Raw genomic sequence first — 12,619 nt, 5'->3', positions numbered from 1 at the left:
CTACAGAATACTTTTAGATCTTGAATGAACCTCCACCTGCTTAGCACCCACTTCCCACATAGGCCCTGTCGATCTGGGTAACCCTAGTGCCAGGTCGCAGTTCCTTCCTGTATCTGATGGGTTACAAGTGAATCTTGTGAAAAAACAGAGACGCTTACAGTTTTTAACAAGGGATCAGGAAGGTGTTAAGGACAGTTTTTCAATTTGCTTAGATCACACAGTGCATTGTTATATTTATGGATCAATGAAAAGCAAAGCTGAAAGATATAAATTTACAGTATTAAAAAAAAAAAAAGAAACCAAAGGGGCCGGCCCGGTGGCGCACTGCTACAGTGCACCGCTTGGGAGTGCGGCGGCGCTCCTGCTGAGGGTTCGGATCCCACATACAGACCGGTTCCCGCTCACTGGCTGAGCGAGGGGCGGGCGCAGCACCGAGGGTTGCGATCCCGTTGCCAGTCCCAGTCCGGTACGGGCGCGACACTGAGGGTTGCGGTCCGTTGCCGGACATGAAAAAAGGAAAAAAAAAACCAAAGAGATGTGCCTGACAACCAATAAGAGAGCTTTTAGGATGACTTCTCAATTGGTTTTTAAATCACTTTTAAAAATACATTGTTTAGTTTTAATTTAAAATCTATGTCATTCTACTGTTAGAGACTATCCATTCATTTTAAACTGTACATTTAGCAGGCTACTTACAAAATGTACATTATGACACCTATGCTCCAAATGTCACACTGCTGGCTATAGTCGTGGGCATTGATAACTTCAGGGGCTGACAAATAAAAAGAAATAAAATAATATTAATAATACAATAAATGACTTTTAAATGCTGAAACTCAAAGCATGAAAAATATGCTGATGTGTTGTAATTTATTCCCCCATAGGGAAAAAAAGAACCAACAGCAGATGTTAAATGAATAATGTACAGGCCTTAACAACTGATGTCCCTGCATCCTCACTCCTATCATTTAGTTTCTCATGGAACAATGGCATAACTGTATCACTAAATGTACTACTCTTTATTCCTTTGAAATTGTTAAGAAATGATTTTGCAAAGATTGTGTAGTTATAGTACAAAACAATAATATCTCAGTCCTTTCCCCAAAATAGAATTGAATACATGCCTTAAGAGGATGTAATTTAAAGTAAGCCCAATATGTGGAAATCTGAATTCACAGAAAAACGAAGATAAATGGTTATAAATCACTTTAGTAAAAGAATAATAATAACAACATCACAGCACTCCTATGACAAAATATGAATTATTTTCCACATTTTCAAATGAGAAAACCAAGATAAAGAGAGAGCTCCTACAAGACTGGATCAAAAAACCAATCAGTCATAGGATACAGACTAGGATCCAGGTATTTGTGACTCCCAACTCTGTGCTCCTTGCTTTACAAAGAGTTTCCTTGCTCCTTGTTCACAATGAGGTTCCTTTAAATATCTTTCTCAAAGTAGCACCAATTTTTTTTTTCTTTAAAGTAGTACATTTTTAACAATTAGATTTTCTTGTAATGGCTGCCTTTTAAAAAAGTCACATATGGTATTTCATGAACATGTCTATTGTACCTCTACAGCTAGGGATCAGATATCTTTCTTTAAAGAAAAAAAAAATAGTTATAAATGTAAAAACAAAATATATGTATTTATTTCAATAGAACTTTAAAATTTACCAAGTATTTTTGTATAAATTGTTACTTGTGTAAATTATGCTACGAATTCTGTGAGATGAGCATGCAGGCACTGGACTCCCTTTGCCAACGAAGAAACTAAGGTTCAGACATATTAAGTGACTTTTCTAAAGTTAACAGCTACAGAGTGCCTCCCACAAAAAAGGTACGTTTTTACTTTAGAAAATGGTTTCAATGTCCCTTACCTACAAACCTATACACACACACCCCATACACACCTTTTATAATAACTCCTAAAAGCAAATGGAATTCAATTTCCTCTGCCTATCATTAAAGGAACGAAAAAGCAACAGAAAGGATTCAAAAGGTAAACAGAAGAAAGAATGAGAAAAAGCTAAGCTATACATAACAAACTGAGTTATTTGTCTCCAAATAATTGAAAATTTACTAATAAATATTTTCCTTTAAGCAACTGCTTGTATTCTTTAACTCTACTTAAAATCTTTAAATATTGGATCACTAAAGTTCAAGTTGTTCTGTGGCTGTGTGTCTATGACAAAGGCAAATTCTGTGATTAGATTCAATGAAGAATCCCCATATTGATGCATCACACAGCAGGGGCCCAGGTTCCTGGTCTTCACTCTTTCAGAGTCATCTTAATTATCAGGGGCATTTCTAACTTGCACTGTCATCCCAGCCCTCATAAGGAGGCAGAGGCCAGAATAACTGTGCCAATGAGCCATTTAGGAAGTCAGCAAAGCTCCACAAACCATCTGTCTTCTCTCATGTTCTCTCACTTGTTATCAGTGTAGACAACTAATAAGCAGGCATAAAACTCAGGGTGCTTGGATATATTTTCCCCATGTAACTACAGACCAGATGTCTTTTGCCCACAGTGGGATATGAACAGAATCTAAAGTAGCCTTTCCCAAATAAGATAAAACAATTTCAAAACTTTATGTTTCAAGTAGGCAAAAAAGCAATGAACTAGTTATACTCCTTGGCAATAAAAATGAATAAACTACTGATACAACAACATGAATAACTCTCAAAATCATTATGTTGAACAGAACCAAAAGACAGACACAAAAGAGCATATTCTGTATGATGCTATTTATATAAACTTCTAGACAAAACTAAGCTGTAGTGATAGATATATCATCAGGGTTACTGGAATCTGGGTGGGGACCTGACTGAAAGAGACACAAAGGACTTTCTGGGGTGATTGGAATGTTCTATATCTTCATTGAGGTGGTGATTATAAAGTGTATTCATTTGTCAAAACTTGCTGAACTTTACACTTAAAATTTGTGCATTTTGTTGTATATACATTACATTTCTATGAAGTAGTTCTTTTTTTTTTTCTTTTAATCCACTAAAAGTATGAAAAGAATGTGTCAAAGCCTTATCTTGGAGAATGACTTGAATAACTCTCTCTCCTAGAGACCAACAGAAGTAGCAAGCAAAAAAAACTAACGATATGGAAAATTTAAATCACAAAGACATCACCTTTGATTTAATAAGCACACACGCACAGGAATTTTTATGCTCAACAAACCAGATATACATACTTTTTAAATATCCAATGAAACATTTAGAAAAATTGATCATGTGTCCAATCACAAAGAAAATTCCTAAAAGTTGGAAACCTTTGCCTACTACCATGAAGAAAAGCAGACAGAAAAACCAAAAGGCTAGGAAAACTAACACACATTTATTTATTTATTTATTTTTTCCTTTTTGTCTTTTTTCGTGACCGGCAACGGATCGCAACCCTCAGTGTCGCGCCCGTACCGGACCGGGACCGGCAACGGGATCACAACCCACGGTGTTGCTCCCATACCTCGCTCAGCCAGTGAGCGGCCAGTCTGTATGTGGGATCCGAACCCTCGGCGGGAGCGCCGCCACGCTTCCCAAGCGGCGCACTGTAGCAGTGCGCCACCGGGCCGGCCCAACTAACACACATTTAAATGAGCATCAAACACATCCGAACCACCTGGAAAAATTCTAAAAGCACTTCTAAATAATTCATAAAGAAGACTAAAATTAAAATTATAGAGTACTAAGAGATAAATCAAAATTAGAATACTATATTGAAAAAGAAATAGTCAAATATGCAGAGGAAAATATACAGACTTATGTGCATTTACTAGAATATAAGGCAACTGAAAATAAACATTCGACTCAGGAAATTAAAAAATAAAACCAAAATAAAGTAGAAAGAAGGAATTCAGAAAGATAAAAGCAGAAATTAATAAAAAAACAAACCAAATAACATTAGGCATGAGCTGGTTCTTGATAAAGCCCAATAAACTGTCCTAATCACTAACAAATTTGACCAAGAAAAAAATTATTGGTAATATATTATTATAAGAGTTAAAATTGAGCACTACATGCCAGGCACTGTGCTAAGCACTTTCCACATATTTTCTCATTTAACTCTCATGTCTACCTGATAAGAAAGATCTTATTATCATCCTAAAATACTTCCTATCCCCCTCCTTGTTTTATTTTTTTGTCCTCAGCACTTGTTTCTAACATACCAGATATTTTATTTTTTACCTTGTTTAATGTTTATACTACCAGAAAGTTAAGCTCCACAAAGATAAAACATTCTTTTTTTTTTTTTTTTTGTCTTTTTCGTGACCGGTAAGGGGATCGCACCCCTTGGTGCAGTGTCGCCCACACCGCGCTCAGCCAGTGAGCGCACCGGCCATTCCTATATAGGATCCGAACCTGCGGCGGGAGCGTCGCTGCGCTCCCAGCACCGCACTCTCCCGAGTGCACCACGGGGTCGGCCTGGTAAAACATTCTTATGTCTTCTTCACTGTTATATTCCCAATAACTAGAACAGTGTCTGACACAAAGTAGGTCCTCAAAAATTTTTTGATAAATGAGTGACATAATCCTTCTTATACAGATGTAGAAACTGTGCCAAAAGCAGATAGTAAGCACAGAGCTAGAATCCTGAGTTAGCTGGGTGACTTCAGAGTCCATATTGAGGCACTTGTACTTACCCAGCTGTGTCCTGCCCGGCTATGGCTGTTAGGCACTCATGTTAGTCTAATGGGTAAACTCACCCTTTACCCTCACCCAGATGTCATACAGACTCAGGTGCAGCTGCACTCCCGCCTTGTTTCACACTGCGGTTAACACACACTGCTGTAACAATTTTCTATTCTGCTTTTCTCTTGCTGTAATTTTCCACCCTGAGACAGAGTCATAACCACATAAGATCATAAGATCACTTCTCTTGCCCTGTTACAAAAACCCAGAAATGCCATGATATAAAAATAACAGCCCCACTGCATTCGGGGCTCAGCCTTTGCAACTCAAGTCCACTGAGCCAATGCCAGCATATCGATAAACTCTGTTTCCTATTTTAAGCCTTGGTGTTTCCTGCCTCTCCCTGTGAGTTCACAGTAACACACTGTAACAATATTGCTAATACTACATCATATTACCTTCTTAAAAATACATTAGGAATTAATAAGGGGATATAAGCACAGATACACAGGAGAATCTAAAAATTGTAAGCGAATATAATATGCATATTTATGCCAATAAAATTTAAAATCTCAATGAAGTAAACAATTTTCTAGAAAAACATAAATTATCAAAATGATTCAAGAAGATGTAGAAAACTTGAATAATCTAGTATAAATTGAAAATATAATAGAAATTTTATCCACCAAAAGGTAGCAGGACCAAAAAAATTTAAGGGGAAATTTCAAGCTATTAATTAATAGATCATTTCTATTATTTAAAAGGTTCATGAGCATATAAAACATGAAAATTTTTTATTTTTAAAATGAGGCTAGCATAACCCTAACATCAAGAAAGACAAAGGTAGCACAAAGAAAGCAAGCTATAGCCAAAGCTCCTAAATAAAGTGTTGACAAATTGAATACAGCAGTGTATTAAACCAAGTGGGATTTAATACAAAAATGCAAGGATAGTTCAACATTAAAAATCTATTAATGTAATTACTACATTAATAAATTTTAAAAGAAAAAAATGAAGGGTCTTCAAAAAGTTCATAGAAAGATTTGTATTATCTTTCAATTCCATTTTCCCACGAACTTTTTAAAGTGCCCTCTTACATGATCATCATAATAGGCACAGATTTGAATAGACATTTCACCAGAGAAGACATAAAAATGACTAATAAGCACAAGAAAAGATGCTCAACATCATTAATTATTAGAAAAATGTTAATTTAAAATCACTATGAAATATCACTTCATACCTACTAAAATGGTATAATTAAAATAATAGGTTATATCAAGAATTGGCAAGGATGTGAAGAAACCGGAACCCTCACAAATTACTGGTGGGAAGGTAACAGAATTTTGGAAAACAGTTTGGCTGTTTCTTAAAAAGTTAAACATAAACTTAGTATATGACCCAGTAATTTCAGTTGGGTAGTTACCTAAGTAAAATGAAACCACATGTCCTCACCAAGACTTGCACATGAATGTTCATAGCAACATTATTCATAGTAACCCCAAACTGGAAACAATCCACATGTCCATCAGCTGATAAATGGATAAACAAAATGTGGCATATACATACAATGGACAACTCTTCAGCAATACAAAGGAGCAGACTACAGATACATGCTATAAGATCAACGTGCCTCAAAAACATTATGCTAGGGGCTGGCCAGTTAGCTCAGTTGGTTAGAGCATGGTGCTGATAACACCAAGGTCTAAGGTTGGATACCTGTACCAGCCAGCTGCCAAAAACAAACAAATAAGAAATAAAAATAAACAAATAAATAAACATTATGCTAAGTGAAAGTAAGCCAGACATAAAAGACTACATATGATATGATATTATATGATTCCATTTATATTCCAGAAAAGGCAAATCTAGAGAGATCCAAAATAAAAGGCAAATTCAGAGAGACAAAAAGGCAAATCTAGAGAGATTAGTGGCTATCTGAGGCAGGGATGGGAAGGAGATTAAGTATAATGGATGTGAGGGAACTTTCAGTGGCAGAATTGTCTTAAAACTGGATTCTAGCGACAGTTGCACAACTCCGTGAACATATGAAAAATCATTGAGTTGTACATGTTTTATGGTATTTAAACTAAACTTCAATAAAGCTGTTAAAAATCACATTTAGAAAAATAGGAAACTTGCTTTACATAATATATTTAATTAGTACTCTTTACGAAAAACTGATGGCAATGAAATAAATAAAAAATACAAAGAAGCAAAACACATGATTTTAGCATGAGTTAACAAAATAATAATTGAATTTGGGATATGATTACCTAAGAGATATAAACAACTTCAATAAGGGACCAGAGAAACAACAAAATTACAAAAAAAAAAATCTTTAAAGGTAGGAAATACGAAAAAAATGCTAAAACTACTGAAATTATTTGACCTAAGAAAAGAAACAGTAGCTCAATCAAGGGCCATTAAGTCATGATAGCAAAATCACATTTTTCAAGTTATAATCCATATTAGTTCTACTTTTTTTTACATAGGAAAAAATCATTTTAAGTCTACTAACTTACCCATATAGATAGGAGTCCCACATGTGGTCTGCAGCGTGACTTCACTTCTACCTTGCTTCTTCACCGCTAAGCCAAAATCAGTCACCTACGAAGAGAAATTCAGGCTAGTCACCTGTTTTCCTGTCCAAGAGCTCACCATTCTGAAGACAGGACTTGCACTGAATTCAAAGGTTCTTGTAGGAGGACTTTACTTGTATTACTAAAAAGGACCTTGCTTTTCCCTCCCCACCCACTTCTCTGTGTGGAGAAGAAAGTTGGTAAAGAGAAGCTTGGTTTCTCAGATCTTGAGAGAATATCCATGATTTGATTGCTCACGCCTGCTAATTAAATTCACCAGTTCAACATAGGAATTTATATCTTGAAAGAAAGCATTTAACTTTTTTCAGGTTAAAAAAAAAGTTCTTTCTTTGTAAAATACATGCTGGCCTTAGTATATTTATCTACTTTTCTGATATTCAAGTTATATTCCAGTTTAAATTGCTGTTATAAATGCAAATCATTTTCCTTGTCAGTACTCACTGAAACTCCTCTTTTTTATAACTATGTGTAATCGGTAAACACTACCTTTTCTTTACTATATTTCCTTTGTGTTTCTAGAGTATACTAATTTAAATAATTATTACACTATTAAAAACTAGGAGAAGCAAATTAAGAGGAAAAAAACCACAACAACACAGTATTAACTACAAACACACTGGAGGCCTACTGCTGCATCTGTAGTCTTTCTGCTCAGTTCTAAATCTAGGTCATTAAATATTTGTTTATTAAATATTCAGTATGTGCCCTTGGTCTTGTCTCCCAAATTGAAACACCCTTGGGCTGAAAGCAGAAAAACAAGCACATTTATTGATCATACAACCAAATATAGGCTCTTGGTCCACAGACACTGAACGCAAAGTTCCAGTGCCTTATGGGGTAAGAAAATGTTCCTATTAACAAGTGATATCACTATTTTTTTTTAAATAGATGGATCATTTTCTCCAGGAGTTTTCATAAATATCCCACTTGGAGCATTATGATACACATCTTTCTCTACAGAAAATCTATACAGATATCAAATACACAAATGGTTTCACAATCCAGTTTAGTTCTTCGGAGAACATCTGTTCCTTTACTCACCAAATACTGAGCACATACTATGTTTTAAGCACTATTCCAGGTACCAAGTGAATAAGACACACACAGTTCCTGACCTCATGGAGTTTACAATGGAACTATTCAAGAACATTTACTGGGGAAACCAAGAATGCTATCAAGCCTATTTGTATTATGTATGAATTTAGCTTCTGCAACAGAGTGAGTTACAGACAACATTTTATTCCTAAATTAACACATTCATATATTTTGAAAGCAGACACTATTAAAGTGCTAAGTGATAAATAATGTATCTTATCATTTATTTGACATTAAGAAACACTTAATTTGAATAAAATCTTCAAGAATAAACACTTGGCACATTAATTGTGCTTAGAACATAAATATTAATACTCAGGAAAATTTTCAATGAGAAACGCAGACTTTAGCATTAATTTAGTATTAAAAGCACAACCAAGGTGTGTTTTTCTCTAAACCTATAACACATTTACATCAAATTACCAGGCATAATTTTGAAATTAATTAGAATTCAGAGCATCTGTTTGCTTGCTATTAAGTAATGATTTAGAACTATCCAAATGAATATGTACTTGAAAAAACACATTCAATAGCACCACTTAACTTGTAAAATTATTCTTGTCAGTTACAACCTCCTTTGAGAATTTTTTATTTTTTAGCACAAGCCGCTTATTTTCTGTCTGCTCAAACGCTACCAAAATGTATCTAAAAAGATGTACTTTGCTACTTTGCTATAAAACTGTTTATAGGCAAATATTTATTGTAAAATTATTCTTGTCAGTTACAACCTCCTTTGAGAATTTTTTATTTTTTAGCACAAGCCACTTATTTTCTGTCTGCTCAAACGCTACCAAAATGTATCTAAAAAGATGTACTTTGCTACTTTGCTATAAAACTGTTTATAGGCAAATATTTACCACCATTTCTAATCTCTTACCTTTATGTTTAAGTTCATTTCATTGTTAGCATCAATAAAGCTGCTTTTAACCATTATGTTTTCCAGTTTTAGATCTCTATGCACTATATCTACCAAGAAAATAAATGACAAACGAAATGAAAAATAGAAAAATAATTAGAAGGGATATAAGTAGAACAAATAAAATATATTTGACAAATTACTATCCACTGTTGAAAAATTTGAGGGGAGCTAAGTGTAATTCTGCTCGATCCTATTCTCTTATTTACAAAGCCCTTTCCCCACATTTGTAATCTTAAGGAGCCATTTTCTTTGACGCCCTTATCTCAACCCATTCCCCTCCTGCCCCAACCAGCTGCTCTTCACAATGAGTGGTCTGGTGAGTGTGGAGGAGTATCCTATACAAGGTTAGGTATTCCTAGGAGGAAGGAGACAATCTTAGTCACAAACCCAGTAAGGTTTCCCATATCCTTAGGTCTTCGAATAGAGGATTACTTCTTTACTTCTATGCATATGTTACTGTCAACATGAACATTTTAACACACTGTAACTTGGCTACATGTTTACAAAATACACTTATTTCAGTTTATTTTTCTACAAGACCAACACGTTTTTCCTATTCTTTATATGTTAAAAAAAAAAAAAAAACGCCCTTGAGACACAAAATCTCCAGTTGAACATGTCAGAGTTCAGACAGGATTTGTATACACATGCATATAATCATGTACCAAACACTTTCGTTGCAAATAACTGATTCAGTTCATATTCATAGCAATCATTTCCCTAGACTTAAAAAGTTATATGTATAATTGCTGGAAAAACGTAGTTGAATGACCCCTGGACTGGCAATCATGCCTAATCATTTATAGTTCCTTTACACCATTCCCAGACTTTGCTTTGGAATTTTTATTGTTTCTCTTGCTTTGCTTGTCCTTTCTTACATAAATACTACACAGTTTTAACTAATGTATCTTTATATCTAGGCAAGGCAAGTCTCCTTGCTGCCTCCATTGTTCTTTTTCATTGTTGTTTAGCCCATTCTCACTCATTTTAGAATAATCTTATCAAGTACCATAAAAAATGTGGTTAAGATTTTGTTTGGACTTACACTGCATTTACAGCTTAATATGGGAAGACTGACATTAGCATAATATTAAGACCTTGCAAAAATTGTTTTCCTCTGCCTGGAAAGCCCTCACTTTTTTGTATGAGTTTGTATTCCTCAGATCAAATATTGCTTTTTCTGTTAATTCCTTCCTGACTTAATACTTCTGAGCTACTTTATTGGCTCTCAGGTACAGAAATTATGTTAACTTAAAATTTGTTCTCCATACTCCATCTCCCACCAGCCTGAATTTCTTGAGGGGCAGGGACCTCGTCTTTTACTCTTTGTAACTCTAGGACCAATCACAGTGCAGTAGGTGCTCAGGAAATATCTGCTGAATGGGTCACTGGATTTCAGTGCCAGCTCTGCCACACCAAACTGTGTCACTGCACCTCTCTGGAACAAAGTTTTTTTCTCATCCACAAAATGAGAAGGTTCTAAAGTCACATGTAAGCCAAACTAATCTGGAAGAAAAAAGGGAGGAGCATGAAGAAGAGGAGCAGCAGTAACACTGAAGAATAGTAAAGCAATTAGAATAATTAGAATAATTTTTAAATGTGGTTTTAAAGTATTGCGAAACTACTCTGCATGAAACGATATTGGTGGATAAATGTCTTCATGCATTTGTCAAAACCCATAAAGTCACACCGCCAAGAGTGAACCCTAATGTAAACTAATGACTTTGAGAGATCGTGCTGTGTCACTGTAGTTCATCAGTTGTAACAAATGTACCACTCTGGTGTGGGATTTTGATAGTAGGAGAGGTTTTGCATATGCAGGAGCAGAGGTATATGGAAACTCTGTACCTTCTGCTCAATTTTGCTGTGAAGCTAAAACTGCTCTAAAAACAAAATCTACAAAGACAAAAAAACAAAGAAAAGCCCAGAATATATAAATTATTTTTTATTGGTTATGAATATTCATGAGATACAAATCTGACTGTCACCCCTCATGCCTATGATGTGACGGTCAGATTCATACTGGTCCTTTGTCGGATGTGTATTTTGCAAATATTTTCTCCCACTCTGTTGGTTGTCTTTTAGCTCTGTTAATTGTTTCTTTTAGATTTCTAAACATACTTAATTTTTATTTATTTATTTATATTTATTTTAATACTTTTTTTTCTTTATTTATTGTGAATATTCTTGAGATACAAAGTTAATTATCACCCCTCATGCCCGTGACATGAGGGCCAGATCCATATTGGAAGCATACCCATTACTAGAAATTGCATTTGTACCCCGTGTACCCCACCTAATAATCCCCAACCTCCCTCCCCTACCCCTTCCCCCCCCACTCCACTTTGTAGCCCAAGAAATATTCTCTCCTTCTGCAAGTCCAACACTCTACTGTGGTCTTTCCTTCCTTCCTTCTTTCTCTCTTAGCTCCCACATATGTGTGAGTACATGTGGTATTTATCTCTCTGTGCTTTGCTTATTTCACTCAAAATAAGTTTCTCCAGGCTCATCCATCTTGTTGCAAATGGGAGTACTTCATTCTTTTTTATGGCAGAGTAGTATTCCATGGTGTATATTTACCACAGTTACCTTATCCAATCATTAATCAATGGACATTTAGGTTGGTTCCATGTCTCGGCTATTGTAAACAGAGCTGCAATGAGCATGCGAGTGCAGGTGTCCCTTCGACATGATGATTTCCATTCCTCTGAGTATATACCCAGAAGTGAGATTGCTGGATCGTATGGAAGATCTATCTGTAGTTGTTTGAGAAACCTCCATACTATTTTCAATAGTGGTTGTGCTAATTTACAGTCCCACCAACACTGTGGGAGTGTTCCCTTCTCTCCACACCCTCACCAGCATTTGTTATTCACCATCTTTTTCATTATAGCCAGTCTAACTGGGGTGAGGTGGCATCTCAACATAGTTTTAATTTGCATTTCCCTGGTGACTAGTGATGTTGAGCATTTTTTCATTTACCTGTTGGCCATTTGTATGTCTTCCTTTGAAAAATATCTATTCAGCTCCTTTGCCCATTTTTTAATTGGGTTTTTTTTTTTTACTGTATAATTGCTTGAGTTCCTTGTATATTATGGATATTAATCCCTTGTCGGATGCATAGTTAACAAAAATTTTCTCCCACTCTGTAGGTTGTCGTTTCACTCTGTTGATTATTTCCTTTGTTGTGCAGAAGCTTTTTAATTTGATATAGTGCCATCTGTTTATTTTTTCCTTTACTGCTTGTACTTTCAGGCTCATGTTCATAAAGTCTGTGCCCAGACCTAGTTGCTGAAGTATTTCACCTATATTTTCCCTTAGTAATGTTACAGTTTCAGGTCTTATACTTAAGTCTTTAATAC

General features: G+C 35.3%; 1 protein-coding gene across 1 annotated transcript in view; it reads right to left on the bottom strand.

Annotated features, from left to right (window-relative positions):
- LOC103581199 (serine/threonine-protein kinase 33-like) overlaps positions 1-12,619 on the bottom strand; it is a 27,360-nt gene that overhangs the window by 5,614 nt on the left and 9,127 nt on the right. Inside the window, exons 2-4 of the mRNA XM_008563088.1 lie at positions 9,216-9,304; positions 7,166-7,250; positions 697-772 (exon numbers count right to left, since the gene is read on the bottom strand). Of these exons, the coding sequence (XP_008561310.1) occupies positions 697-772; positions 7,166-7,250; positions 9,216-9,304 (250 nt within the window). The remainder of the gene's footprint in view (positions 1-696; positions 773-7,165; positions 7,251-9,215; positions 9,305-12,619) is intronic.

Source organism: Galeopterus variegatus, unplaced genomic scaffold (genome assembly GCF_000696425.1).
Source record: "Galeopterus variegatus unplaced genomic scaffold, G_variegatus-3.0.2 Scaffold12539, whole genome shotgun sequence".
NCBI classification, from domain to species: Eukaryota; Metazoa; Chordata; class Mammalia; order Dermoptera; family Cynocephalidae; genus Galeopterus; species Galeopterus variegatus.
This window is presented reverse-complemented; position numbering and strand designations above follow the sequence as displayed.